This window comes from Fulmarus glacialis, unplaced genomic scaffold (assembly GCF_000690835.1).
Source record: "Fulmarus glacialis isolate BGI_N327 unplaced genomic scaffold, ASM69083v1 scaffold27118, whole genome shotgun sequence".
Lineage (NCBI taxonomy): Eukaryota > Metazoa > Chordata > Aves > Procellariiformes > Procellariidae > Fulmarus > Fulmarus glacialis.
Genome location: NW_009230658.1, coordinates 3,244 through 17,962, shown reverse-complemented (window position 1 = coordinate 17,962; position 14,719 = coordinate 3,244). Strand labels below are relative to the sequence as shown.

The 14,719-nt window shown below is 37.4% G+C and overlaps 1 protein-coding gene across 1 annotated transcript in view; it reads right to left on the bottom strand.

Annotated features, from left to right (window-relative positions):
* The window catches only part of UBE3A (ubiquitin protein ligase E3A), a 49,172-nt gene extending 34,941 nt beyond the window's left edge, over positions 1 to 14,231 (bottom strand). Inside the window, exons 1-3 of the mRNA XM_009584321.1 lie at positions 14,139 to 14,231; positions 9,691 to 9,758; positions 1,479 to 1,597 (exon numbers count right to left, since the gene is read on the bottom strand). Of these exons, the coding sequence (XP_009582616.1) occupies positions 1,479 to 1,498 (20 nt within the window). The 5' untranslated portion in view covers positions 1,499 to 1,597; positions 9,691 to 9,758; positions 14,139 to 14,231. The remainder of the gene's footprint in view (positions 1 to 1,478; positions 1,598 to 9,690; positions 9,759 to 14,138) is intronic.
* Between the last annotated feature and the right edge of the window lie 488 nt (positions 14,232 to 14,719).

The following is a 14,719-nucleotide window of genomic DNA, read 5'->3' as shown; positions in this document are numbered from 1 at the left end:
TTCTAATTACTCACCTAAGCATATAAGTGCTAGAAGCCATATAACCTGAGGAGCAGTGGAAAGAGAGCAGTGGCTAGCTCCTCTATTCACATCCAGGACTTCAGAAACTGATAGCAAAGAGCTTGGAAGTTTGAGGTGGTTGCTATCTTTGTTTTAGTCGTAGGAAATACAACACAATGAAGCCACAGCAGTATGAAAAATTACAGAAAAAGAGTGGATTGGCATCTAAACTTAGCATGTAAAAAAGGTAGCCTGGTGATTTGCAGTACAGAAACGTAAACACAGCTATCAGTATATCCAAAATCTTTTCCTATCCTTATCATTTCTGTGAGTTTTATCTGGGCTTTGAACAGACAGTGCAGTTCAGTACATGCTATTGTGCAAAAAAGGTTTCTTCTATAAGACAAACAATACAAGAGAAGACAAAGTTTCAGGAAAGTTCAAAAAAACCCAAAACCTGGCTGAGTCAAAAAAGGTTTGGTCCTCTAAGGTAAATCATTCTACAGAAAACGGATCAAATTCCTTCAGCTCATTGTTTTCTATAACATGAGCAGACCTACCATAACTATGATTTGCAGAACTATGAATGCACTTATTAACCAGATTTTAAAAGGTCTCAAATGACAATGTAAGCACCAAATAAAGTGAGTTTTCAGTACTCATTAAAACAATGTGGAAGATCAATCTAATTACAGGAGTTGTAGTTGTTTGTTGAGAAGCTATTTATTCTGCAATACCCAATCGTATACAAACAAGATACCTTGTTATTCCTCTGAGCAGGCAATAGTACTGAAAAACAACTATATAGTATGGCAAGATGCCCTTTCACCATGCTTAAAATCTGAAACAAGAGTTCTGTTCAGAGAAAATCTCAGAGCAAATGCTCTTATAAATTTCAGCTTTGAATTAGATCGTAGATACTGATCACAAGACACCAACTAATCTGAATACTGCAGTATGAGCTAGCACATTCAAATGGTGGCTCACTTCCAATAACACAGGCAGCAACTTCTCCATTCTGCAAGCCACTCCTTTTACCTCCACTGTACCTCCTGAGGAGAGAAAAGTAAAGGTATGCAAGCCTACAAATTTTAACATCATCAAGCCTCCTGGACAAATACTTTAAAAAAACTGAACAAATTGCTTAAATAAGTATGCTAAACAATTTATACAGAATTTAAGTATAGACAGTAAAAACCACCAGACACTTTCAAGTGATAGCATTGTTCTTAAGAGAGATAACCTGGAGCACCACAGTGCTCGTATTTTAAAAAGCAGGCAGGGACAAGCTAAGTGAACTTTGAAATCACTCTAAGCAAGAGGATAAGTCAACTTTGCCAGCTAACTTATCTTAAACAAACAAGATACCTTAATACTATTCATAAAACTAACTTCAAGCCATGCAACTGAAATACTTCTAAAATAACCATTATACTAAAAATGATCCTGAGAAGCAACACGATACACTTTATGCTTACCTTTTACAAGCTGTGGCCATTCGGTGACATCAGGGTGATCACAATTTTGAGTCACTGATTAAAAACGAGTTTTCACACCAGTCCTGTGTCACGCTGGGCTAAGCATAAGCTTAACAACTCTAAATAAGTAAAAATAATTTAGTTAAAAGTCCTTACAAATTATTTTCAGCCAGTCCACTAAATAAAAACCATAAAACAGAAGAAAAATATTGATGCTAAGCATTATCTGTGGGATTAAGACCTACTGCACAAAAATTAGTTCACTTTTGAATGGCATTCTAAGACTTCTAGAGTAACTCACTACAGTACACTCAACTGGTGAACTTCAAAATTCATCAACTTATTTTTAGCTTCTCTAAAAAAACAAAACAAAACCCCATCTCTTGGACCAGTGGAAAGCACCCAACATCAAGACAACAAGCATTCAAAGATTTGGAAGCATGTGCGTAAATGTGAACTGTAATTTCTAACTACAAAAAAATTCCATTAGTTGTTTCCCTACTACAACTCAATTAATACTGACTCCTAACAAGGCTCTGTGTTCCCACGGGAGCAACGTGTAACTTGCGCTTTGCTGTGTGCCTCTCCCCAAAAAAAAGTAAGCTAAAGTTATGTAAAAGTTTCAGAGGAACAACCTTTGCTATCTGTGGCCAATCTTTTAAGTTCTTTGCTCCATTTACGCCACATGTACTCTCTCCTCTCCCTTAAATTTTCAAAAGTGTATTTTACCTGTCAACTGTTTCCCGTGATCTGGCTCCACCGTATAAATTGAAGGGTTGGTCCTTTACTTTGTCACGCAGGTGGCAGCCAATGATCACTCAGCAATACTCGTGCCCAGAGCGCCCTGGGACCACCCCAGCTGATTACTTCCATGGCTGAAAAGGAACCAGTTAGTCTCTTACCTATTGCTATTATCTACTCTAAACTAAAGTTAACTGATAAAATATTCCCAAACATAACCTTCAACACTCAATTCACCCCATTCTCTTTCCCACCCAAGCTCCTAGGTGCACTGGACAAAGACTGCAGAGAAAAAAGGCCTCTGATGGAGAGTCAGATCACAAACAGCATTATTCACTTTCGGTTAATATAAAGTTTTGATTAAAATCGAAATGTTATCACTGTATTTAGTAAATAAAAAGTTATCTTACTTTCTCTAAACAGCCAGTAGCTATGAACACAGACCTCTGTACAGTATCCGAGAAGTTTACTCCTGTGGCTCTAACCCAGATGAAACCCCACATTTGTAGGTTGCCATGCAGCAGAAGCCTCATACAGAAGCAAGGTGCACAAAGGCTAGTGAGCTATTGAGGGCACACCCGCAGCTCTCTGCAACACCCGCAGTCATAACAATCTGGTGCAAATACTAAGAGAGCACATCAGACAACTTTAAATGTTTCAGTAAAGAAAGCTTTTGTGCTGCAGTCCAACCTATTACAAGAGTCTTTCAGTAAGGTCTTCGGTTTGATGAGCAGTCAAGTATTCTCAATGCTAATTTGTATTTGTTGACTTTTGTCAGAGATATGAAATCACTGATCAGTAAGCAAGGCCCATGATTTTCTAAAGTTTGTCAGAAAAGCTGCTGACTTTTGCCATTCTACTACAATTTGCCATTCTGTTACAAACTCTGCAACGGAACGAAATTTGTATTAGTTTCGGAATGATGCTTATTAGTTTTATCGGGTACATTCCTTGAGGTAGGAAAAGTGCCATTTAATTATTTTAACATCAGTAACATTTGAATCTTCTCATCTAAACACAAGTGCAGTTGACATAAGGAAAGTAAAAAAGAAGCAGGCTACCGAAAACCTCTGAAACAAAACAGAGGTTCTCTAGTACCCATGTTTTACATGTGTAAATTGTCAAAGTTTAACTGAATCAACGCCAGGAAAACAGTACAATGAATAAAAGTCAGTTGGAAAGGTTCCTCATCTGTCAACATTAAATGACAAACAGGGTAAAGATTTTCAAATTAATGTTTGCTGACCATCAGCTGTACAGAAAAGCAAACAGCAAAAACCAAGATGCTGATGCAAAACTAAGAAGCCTTAAATCGCTGCTTATGGCATTCTGATTGTTTATGACCTGACAATGTCCACTTTCAGGCAACCCTTAGCTTTAACGAAACAGATGCCTATTCTGAGGCAGTGCTTTCTTCTAAAGTTAAATCTAAATTCTTGCTGCTTTCTGAACTGATGTGAAATGGCTCTGTAAAAATGCATTTAGAAATTAAAACCCCTTCTAGCTCTTTGCGCAATTAACTTTTGGTATACTGGTCAAAGAGGACAGTGCTGTAATCTTTAATGCCTTCTTGGTTGGGAAACCCGCATTCTGTCTGACTGCTGGAAGTACCAGCTCACGTTCTGGAGCACACCAAATCAATCACTCCCTACCCAGACTTGTGTCCTGTATCACCCAGATCACGGGCAAAAGCTAATCACAGTAGTCTTCCATTCAAATGGAAGCATGTTAGAACAACAGGCTGACAGCAGCCTTGGTAAAACAGAGTTTTCCTGAGGCTGTTTCATATGGGAGAAGTCATGAACACAATTGTGAACAGTGAAGGAACACATGAAGTGTTGGTGCTGGATTCAAAAACCATCAGATTTTGGAATGTTAAAGAATATGCACTGAGGTGGCAGCTCCACAATCATGGCCAAGACAAGTTTGTGCCCAGGCCTGACACAGATCCAACTCTGTTAGTCAGATTTACCACACCACCAAACATAGTATCTACAGCAGCTCTGTGAAGAGAGGCAGTATCTGAACTGGCATGAATCTCACCAAGCTGAAGTTAACTCATCTAAGTTTTGTAGTGAAATTTTTATCTACAAATTGAATTTATCGTGGATCAGAGCTTTGATCTGGTAGTTGCAGCATTTCTAATCTGGTACAAGATACCTTAAGACTAGATTTACTGTACTGGGGTCTAAAAATCTCATGCTACTTTTCAACAATCCATATGCAAGAAATCTTAATGAATCATTTTCCCTTCTATCTCCTTCTCATCCTACCTTCCCCACCTATCCTTGCTGCCACTCTTGTAGGACAGAATACGATTGGCAAGGATTTCCTAGCACAGATGAAAGAATTCATTTTTCTAAAACCTTACTCATTCATGCATCAGCAGAGTACTGTCTGCTGGCAGAGTCCAGCATGTTGAAACATGGGGTGGGTGGTGAAGGAGACTGCCATCAAAGATCCCTTATTCTGAATTTAGTTTGAACAAAGGACATTTTGACTACGGGATCCAAACAAGGCAGGAAAAAAAATGGTAAGAGAGTCAAAGGACAGTACTTGATGAGGAAAGAGAAACCACACTGATGAACAGGCTAACATCTTGGAAAAGGGGATTATGAAGAATAGGAAACTGACCTAAACCAACTGCTTTTCTGTCACAGGAATTCCCTTACAAAATATCTCTGGATATAACTTATCTTCTAGAAGGTAGGACCCTGCAACAGCAGCCCCAGAACAAATATTTATTCTTAGAGCAGAGTTACTCAAACAGATTTCTCCTCCAGTCTTCACTGTCATGATTAGCATGGCTCACAGCTTAGGCTTTCACAGACACACAGAGCAGCTGAAAGTATCAAACGCAGTTTGTGCCTGTAGAATATGTCTGAGAAACCCGAGATGGCTGCTAGAGGCTCTTTGGGACTGGGCAGGCTCCAGTACACACACATCTACATCTGCCTAGTGACTATTTACAAGAGGTAGATTCAACCAGGACTGCAGCAACCCCTGTTATAATTAGCAAGACAATACACAAGATCCATGCCTTCAAACCATGTATCTGAAGAACCCTCTATGGCATGGAGTAGCACTCATCAAGACGAAACAGGATAAATGATGTTTATGCAGCAGTTTGAGACTACACCCTTTTCTCCAAGGTGACAGAAGTGCAGATTTTCTGAAAAGAATGTTCCTATCAACTGAAAAAGAGGGAGGAAATAAATAATAAATCTGTGAAAGAACAAGAAGTCAGAAACCAAGTTCAAGTGCATAAAAAGGGGCTAAAAAACAACTTTGTTACATAGCCTGATGAGATCTTCTCTTTGCACATTTCATTTAATCTTGAAAGTCTGGAATCACAAACATGAGCCAAGAAGAGGCCCCCAGTTCCAAAACACATAACCTAAAGCCACACCATGGAGAACGTAAGTATCTATTTGTCAGCAATCAAAAATAAAGCCAAAAAACTTCCAGCTACAAATCATTTAATTGAAAGTTGTCACGTATATGGATTTCCTATACCTATTACTTTCCCTATATTATTTGATATACAGGTGTTCAGTTTCTGTGACAGCACAGCTATCTGCCAGCTGACACCCAGTATCTGAGGTCTAGGAAAATCCTTGAGTGAAGGAACACTTTTTTTATTTAAACTATGACTTCTTACTGACCTTACCGAATGCCTGGGAGGTGGCATTTTTAAGCATTTAAGTTTCCTTTATAAAAGAATTTAAGTTTTCACCCAAGCAATCCTTGATCCAAATTTTTTTAAGATTCTCTTTTTGACAGATGATCTAATGAAAATGGGAGTGATTCCCCTGTACAAAAGAAGTACCATGACCTTCCTTACCTCCGAGTGCCGGAATTTGAGTTGCTTAATTAAAAATCTCTCAAGATACAACTAAAGACAACTTTTGTACGTTTCCTGAAGAATCCCTCCAAATCCCCCAAGAATGAATGCTCTTCTCAAATTTGATACATTTCCAGAATAACTTTGAGTACCGTGATGAAACAGACAGTCATCATCTATACGGTAAAAGGTGCCCTCACAACTACCCTAGCTAGCTTACAACTACAAAAAAGGAACTGCCAACTAATAGGCAAACTGGCCTTTTATAACTTGAGACTGATTCATCACGTGGCCTGGAGGAAATTGTAGAATATTCACCAAACCCCTAAGTTCAATCTTAACTGTCATTTGCAGGGGGGAGAAAAAAAAAAAAAAAAAAAAAGGTGTGCTTGAGACTTCTAATTTCCTGATAAGGTTGGAAACATCAATTGCTTTTGTTGCCTGCATGCTGCTTCCAACACTGAAAACATGAAAAGATGTAAGATTATAGAAGTTTTCTTCATGCAACTAACAGCAGGTCAAATTATCCTAAAACAAAATTAAACAGCCACTAATAAAACCTGAATACATAAATCCTAATGGAGCTGCAAAAAAAACCAGTAATAAGGCATCTATACGAATTTTTTCCCACTGCCTGGTAAACCAAACCATTCGACCAATAACAACAAATACAAAACCACATAGTTAGAAGACCAAACGAATTCAGTTCTATCCTGGAAAATGCCAACTTAAAGTGACTAAACCTAAAGGCAGTCACAACTGATGAGCATACACACACATGCCACCAGTACTACAGCTAGAAGAACAGATACAACTCATTAAGGGTTCCTGGAAAGGTGTCTGTTCATCTGCACAAAGTACTTCAGACATGTTCAAAACTTGAGCCCAGTTCTCCAGTTACTGAATATTCTTCAGAAGTGTTCCAGAAGTAGCAGAAAAGAGCCACAAAGAGAGCATGAAGATAGGAGAAAGTGCCTTGTGATTAGATAATGGAGAGTTCAAAGTTAATCAAGCTAATCAATATGGATACTGGAAGAAACGAAGTCCTCTCATAGCACAGAAAGAATACATAAAAAAGATCCTCCAATTAAACGAAAGCATATAACCCCCCCACATAACTAGAAACTGAAGGTTGACATTCAAATTAGAGTAGGAACACAAGCATGCAGGATAGTGAGGACAATTAACACATGAATAAATTACTTGGGATGGGGATCTGAATTTGCTACTATCTTCAAATTAAAGCTGGTGCCATTCTGGAATTTACACTTCAGTAAAAACACAAGTAACTGAGTTTAATAAAGGTAGAATTTGGTGCATCTCAATATACAGAGATCAACTACAGATTTATATAAAAACTTCATCCTATAATATCTGTGTACTTACTTTGCCTTGATGTCAATACACCACAAATCACATAGTAACAGAAAAAGGTCTAGTGCTTGGTCCCATTCCTTCCCCCCGCCCCAAAGCTAAAGGCCTGTGCATTTTTCTGATTTTCTACAACTGCCTCTGCAACTCTGGACACTAGATTTTCCCTTCAGCATTTGTTTTTGGTTTGATATTTCAGTAAGATCATAGATACACTTTATTTACCTTTGTAAAAGAGGGAAAGACCTGAAATTCTCTTTAGCTTCTGCATTTTTTGCTTAGACCATAGCTGATTTTTCTTCCACTACACTATTTTTTGCAGCAGAACCTTTTTTTTTATCTCAGTTATGCCTGCTACTTCAGGCTCCCTCCAAAATGATATACAGTTATGAATGGAAAGCCCCTGCTACATCGGGAGGTGAAATCCAGTCATCATTTAAATTTCTTTTAGTAGCTCTCCTTTTACTGGCTAGGTATCACATTATTTTCCAAACAGGTAAGTTTAGCTTCACTTCAGCTTTAATATTCAAACTTTTATTCCATCTGTCCTTTCGCTTATGCTTTGTTATTTTGCTTTCTTTTGCCACCCATCTTCCATGCAGCCTTCCATGTAAAGTACCTTTCTGTTCACCAATTCTCCAGTGTCACCAGCATGTTTGTTTATATACAGTTCATATCAAGACCAAGCAATCATGAAAGTCTGTAGCATAATAGTCAGCTTTTGTGATGTTCCATTAGTATTCATTACTCAAGTTGTGGGGGATTAGAGGGGAATTCTTGTTCATCAATTTATGAAGCGCATACCATTACAAAGACTCTACGCATACATACAGTGGCAAGCAGTTAAAACATTCAGAAAAAAGCAGCCAGCAGAAATAACGGCAATAAAGAAATAACAGTTTAGGTTTGAAGAAAAGCCATCGTACACACAACTGGTATTGAAACTGGAGAGCAAGAAGCAGGTGGGTGGTCCCAGTGGTGCTGTGGGTGCAAAAATAAATATACACTACCTGCCAGATGCCTGCTAGAGTAAAGGACCAACCTATACAATCCTCTCAGGAACATCTGGATTGTGATAATGTGACATGGCTTTTTAAGAGATTTCCAGTTTTTTCATTAGCACACACTATATTTAAAGTTTCAGCTTCAAATTAATCATTTTAGCTCCTGTCTGTAGCTTCCTACGAAACTGAACTTAAAAGAAAAAAAACCGAAAGACACCCAAGGTTGAGATTTCAAAACTTTAAATATGTTCTTATGTTAAGTATCTTCAAAAGAAAAATCTGACATAAACACACAGGGTATAAAACTTTTATCAGCAGTTACTGAGTTCTTCCCCACATCTTCAGTGGTTAAAAAAGAAAGTACACACATAGCTTAGAAGTAGTTGTTGAAGTAACTACATACAATTTTATATATGCATTAACAGACCTATTTAATACGGTAGAAAAATGAACTTAAACAATAAATGTTTTTCTGAATGCAGCAATGCAAAAAGTTTCAAAAATTCACTATGTACCAAGTTGCAGAACTTAAGGGACACTACAGAGTGGTGCAGTTATTCCATACTACCAGGTTTCTCCACTGGACTACACCAGAATAAAGTTAGAAAATGGAAATTAAAATAACGACAAGTTAAGGTTCCAACCTTGCTGTAATGCATGTACATATTTTTAAGCTGGCTGGACACTTAAGAGCCCAGACAAAAAGAGATACCATGTGCCATGGGCTCACGTTAGCACTGCTACTAAAGGTTACATTTCTGTATTTCCTAACATTCCAATCTGCAAATCTGACTTAAAATGATGTTTGCTTAAGTTTTCTAGTAGTTCTGAACTTACTTTGCAAGTCATACCTAAAAACTGTATAAGCCTCACTATAAACAAGCTCAGCAGCAAGGAAGAAAAAAAAAAAAAAAAACACTTTCAGAAGCAGCACTGATTCTTATCCAATCCATGGAGAAATAGATGGATGGTAGCAGCATGATGCCGAGCTTGTAAAACAAATTAAAAGGGAATTCATCAATATTGTATCATCAGTATTTATGTTCTCCAAGAGAAACCAAGTAACTCAGTTTTCTAAAGAACTATGTCTAAGTAATAGACATCACAGTCAAAAAAATATGGGAAAAATGATCATGTGTGTTTCTTCCCGAATTTATTTTCAACTTTTTTTTTTTTAATTCAGAGAACAAAAGTATAAATACTTGTTATTATGATTATTATACACACAATGTAAGTGAAAACATAAACATACCATATCTTTCCAGAGCTGCAGAAATTTGTTCTTTCAAATTCTAAAGTGGACTTCTACAGTTCTTGTACCTATAATGCAAAACATTACATTTCAGTTTTTGCACTACGCTCCATACCAATCTGAAACTCAATGCAACTTCAAAACAATACATTCAAGAATGGCCATTCAGTTAGTCACAAGTTTGCAACTAAAGGAAACATATACTTAGAATCATAGAATAGAATCATAGAATGTCTCAAGTTAGAAAGGACCCATAAGGATCATCGAGCCCAACTCCCTGCTTCTTGCAGGACTACCTAAAACTAAATCATATGACTTCCCAAACTAAATCATACTTCCCATAAAAACCACAACAGAAAATACTTAGTATGTTAGGAAAACTACAAAAGCAGAAAGTCCATACACACAGTGTTCCCTATTTTTTCCTCTCTAGTGATGCAAGAGAGTTTTACAATTCCATTCATCCAGTTCATTACAAATATCCATTTCCTTCCTCTGGAAGATTCTGGCAAGGTTTCTCCTCCCTCCCTCCTTTTTAAAAAAAAAAAAAAAAAGAATTGGTATTTATAATAAGAAAAAAAAAACAACACTCAAAAGAAGTCACTGATAGAACCACATCTTTGTCTTGGCTGCACAAAACTGCTGGAGTTTGACAAGCTTTTCTAGAAACTGTTCATTTTCAGGGAAGCCATAATTAACAAGGGATGCATGACTAAAACATACTCCAAACATTTTCAACAGACACCTAAAAGCACAACCAATTTCAGGGGAAAAAAGTGACAGAAAGAGGCATATAGGCATATAACTAAAGAAATCTAGTAATTACTTTGCAAAAAGTTACTCATTTGACAGAGTGTATCACATTTTCAGTACTGTGAAGATTTAATACTTAATTTCTTGGTTCTAAAACTCTATTAAGAACAAACAAATCCAATGCAGCTGATTTAGGTTGATGTCCAAAATAGATCAGAGTTCCCACGAAGGAAACCCTGATCTAGTTGCCTTAAGAGTACATTCAGGTTGTCTTAAAAGATGTCAAACCACAGAGAACCCATACAGTACCAAAGGCCCAATTCTTTATCAGGGATGTGAAATGGGGTGATCCTGGACTGACACAGTCGTGCCAGTAAAGCTCTACAGCACTAACAGTTTGTACACAATTTTTTGTATTTAAAGAAAAAAGTTAAATAGGGCACGCTACCTGTTTCTTGAAACAGGATTGCTATTTCAACAAACAATTATGATAATTATGTGGATTTATGTACAATTAGGACTAATGAGTTAATGTTATGCAACTGTGTTAAAACTTTACTACCATTCAGAAGGAAAAAAAAGAATAAATTTGTCTGAACAATAAGAGACAGTAACTAATGATTTTTTGTTCGGAGGTGGCACTTCCACTCCATACCAACAGCAGAAATCCAGAATATCTATCTTATATTCTATTAAAAAAATAATTCTTCATTCACTGTGATGCCATTAGGCAAACTCAGTTAAAAGTATTCTGACACACATGACCAATATTTTCACATCTTGTACACAGGACTTCGAGCTTAAACTCAATGTATATGTTTATTGACGTACACACACAGAACAATGTCATCTATATAAAATTCACTCACTCTCTTCTAAGGTACAAAAGCACCAACTTTCAGTGTGCAGAGTACGAGCACAGCATAAAGTACACCATGAAAAAGTATCACAAATACATCTATCTTATGATTATTGCCCAGCAATAGGAGAAAAGAAAACAAAGGTTCCCAACATAATTGAAGCTATGTAGTTTAAGACAGTACAATTTACAGAAGAAACAAGACCACAGTGGAGGACATAGAGGCAGGGGATTTGCTTAATAACATGTAGCTAGCAGTAGAAGAGCAAGTAATTCCAACAGCATAAAACTGAAGCTCCTGGACTTAGAGCTCTCTTTCCTCAATCTCCCCCCACCAGCTACCACCAAGGCAGAGCAGGAGTTCAGCAGTCTACAAAAAAAATTTGCTCAAAGGCTACATGAACAACAACAAAATGAAATACGGAATCTGTAATGCTTGTCTAAAAGGAATGAAAATAATTTCATGAAGTCAGATGTGCTTCAACATTCACCCTTAGTATACTTATTAATTAGCATTAAGCCACATCCGCCTAAAAAAAAAAAAATGCAAATGGCAAATGTGACTAAAAGCATGGCTAACTATTGCTTCCACTCAACATAACAAAATCTTGATTTGTCACATGACCAGAGCCAAAAGAGCTGCTTTTCTACAATTATGTCACACATTTTCAATAAGAAAAACAGACTTCAAGGCACACTGAATGACATTAACAAAGACGGTAAGCTACTGAATTAACCAAACCGTACCGTATAGAACCGCAAAACATTTAAGAAATGAATTATAAATTACAAAAAATACTTTGCAACTCTCATGTCTGGCCTGATGAAAGACATCGTGAAGTTACCTTTATCAGGTGCTTAAACAATGTTTTCCACTTTTTTTTTTTTTGCAAAAACTGTCACAAGACAGGAGTAGAAGAAAAAATTCTGAGCACGCTACCCTAAAGAAAATGGTAGGTATTTTACCTAGCATCATAGATTCTCTCGCACAATTTCAAATATATAAGTTCAAACAAGAATAATTTTCTTCCATGACTAACATTCCTAATATAACAACGTTAGCCAAATAAAAAAAACAAGTATTCACAAACATCCTTCTTTCAATAAGATATTCAGGTCATAGGAACCATGCAAATGGATTATTTATCACCACCTTGCAACATAAAGGGCTCAACCTTTGCAACCAAGAAATACCAGTATTTCACAGAAGTGATACACTCTCTTAAGAGCTCCCATGGGACTTGCAGGTTGCGTGGACTATAAGTGTGTATTCCTATGGTCCGCACTAGGCAAGTTTTGCTACAACAGCTGAAATACATCTAGGTGCTGCTACTGCGGCCAGCGTACGCTAGTACACCTTGGACTTTCTAAAAATAAAATAGGGTATACACACATATTAAACCACAATATTAATCACCAAGACTTTGGACATGAGATTTCACTATGAAATAAAAAGTAATCATTATCTGAATATGACTATACAAATAAGAAAGATGAAAACATCATATTGGAAATAGAAATTCTGCAGTAGTGATAGACCTCTTCAGTATTATCTAGTTTTGTAAAAGTTTTTGATACCTTTTAAGACAATGAAAAATACCATACTGTAAAATGAAAATATTTTAAGCATTAAAGTAATCAGCTCTGGTCATGTGACTAACCATAATGCAAAAGAAAAACTCATCTACAACTATGGTAGCATTTCCTGAACCATTTTGACCCACAGCCCGTTTTAGAAGCTCAGCTCCTTTAAGAGCCACTCCACCACCCTCTAACACCCCAAGCCTGCTAAACTGCAGCTGCTCCAACCTGGGTCCCACAGAGCATACCAGAGCAGGAGTACACAAGTAGTGCCAGAGCCTGGCTGCCTGGACAAGTCTGGCATCTCTCAGCACCATGCAAGCTTGGCAGCATGTTACAGATAGCTCTTGTGCCTCCCCTGCACACAGCTCCTAAAGGTAAGGGAGATGGGGTGTTTATTTGTCATTCTAATCTCCTCATTTCACCAATTTCTTTGGTGTAACAATTATCAAGGAAGTACCAACGAGTCCCAAAAGGGATCCACCAAAGGAAGTAAGAGCATTGTCTCCTATATGAAGGAGAGATGAAGAACTAGCTTCAACTAGCTTCACTCCTAAACTCTACCTCGGTCAAGACAGCAGAAGTCCTGCCAAGGTCCCCACAGGACACCAGAATGAAAAGCAAACTATGCGGATTAATTGCTGCCAGGCAATTATGCAACAACCACCAAACCCAAATACAGGTTCCATGACTCTCTGCTTGTGATCCCATCAGTTGATGCAAGGCCCGCTAAGACCAAATTTCCATTGGGTTTCAAACTGAGATACTTACAGTACCTGAGTACCTTACAGTTTTTGAGACACTTAAATTTTGTGTTATTTAGTTACTTAGGCCACAGCTTTGAAATTATGTCATACAAGGATTGAACATGGAAAAAAATAGCACCCTCCATATCAAGCAGCCAACTTGTCAGTTCAAGTTTGTGCTAAAACATCATCGCTGTAATTCACCTCTGGTACAGTCCCACTGTTGACATACTACACAAGATAAGCATGATTCTCAAAGGTAAAGTATGTGAACATAGAGCATGTTTTTACAGCTATTTGGATGGATGCAAACAGTAACACTTTTTGATGAAAAGTCTTGAACAGCTATATACTGTGAATATCCTTTTCAAGCTACCAAATTACAAAAAAAAAAAAAGAAAATGAGTCCAAACATCTGCTTCACTAACTAGAAGTCTCTCTTAAAACATATATACCTCTGTTCTAAGGAAATGCAAGCTGCTTCAAAAGAAGCAGGTCACCCCTCTTACCTAAGACAGTGAAGTGAGGGTCCAGAGGGAAGCCACCCATTTAGTTCCACTCAGCAGAACAACTGCAGCTTCTCCTAATTCTTCACCACCCTGTAAAACACAGGTAAAGAACCATGCAGGATGGTAACGGAAAGAGTATCGGTAAAGACTGACTTCCGCCCCTTTCCTCCATTCAGCAGTTTGCATAACACAGGGAAGCAGGCTCAACCTATTAAAAGTAAGAAGTAGTTAATGCTTCCTTTAAGAGATTCATTCATAAGAGTATTTGTGAGACAGAACACTATGGTAATATTTAATTTATAATGTAATTTTGCAACCAGTAAGTTATTTTGTCATTAATAAGTTCTGCCACTCCTAGCCACAAGAAGGTCGAACTATTCAAAAATAGCAATTTAAAGTGCTATTTGTTCACATGTTACATTGCCAAGCATGAATCCTGGATCTCAACATTATTTGATTTTATCTTTTTTTTATATTTCTCCGATGAGATTATTTTCCTGAAGAAGTGTCTCACCAGCTGGCATAGCTACTGAAGCATTGCTTCATTACAAAATATTACCTTTACGTTGTATTTGCTGACT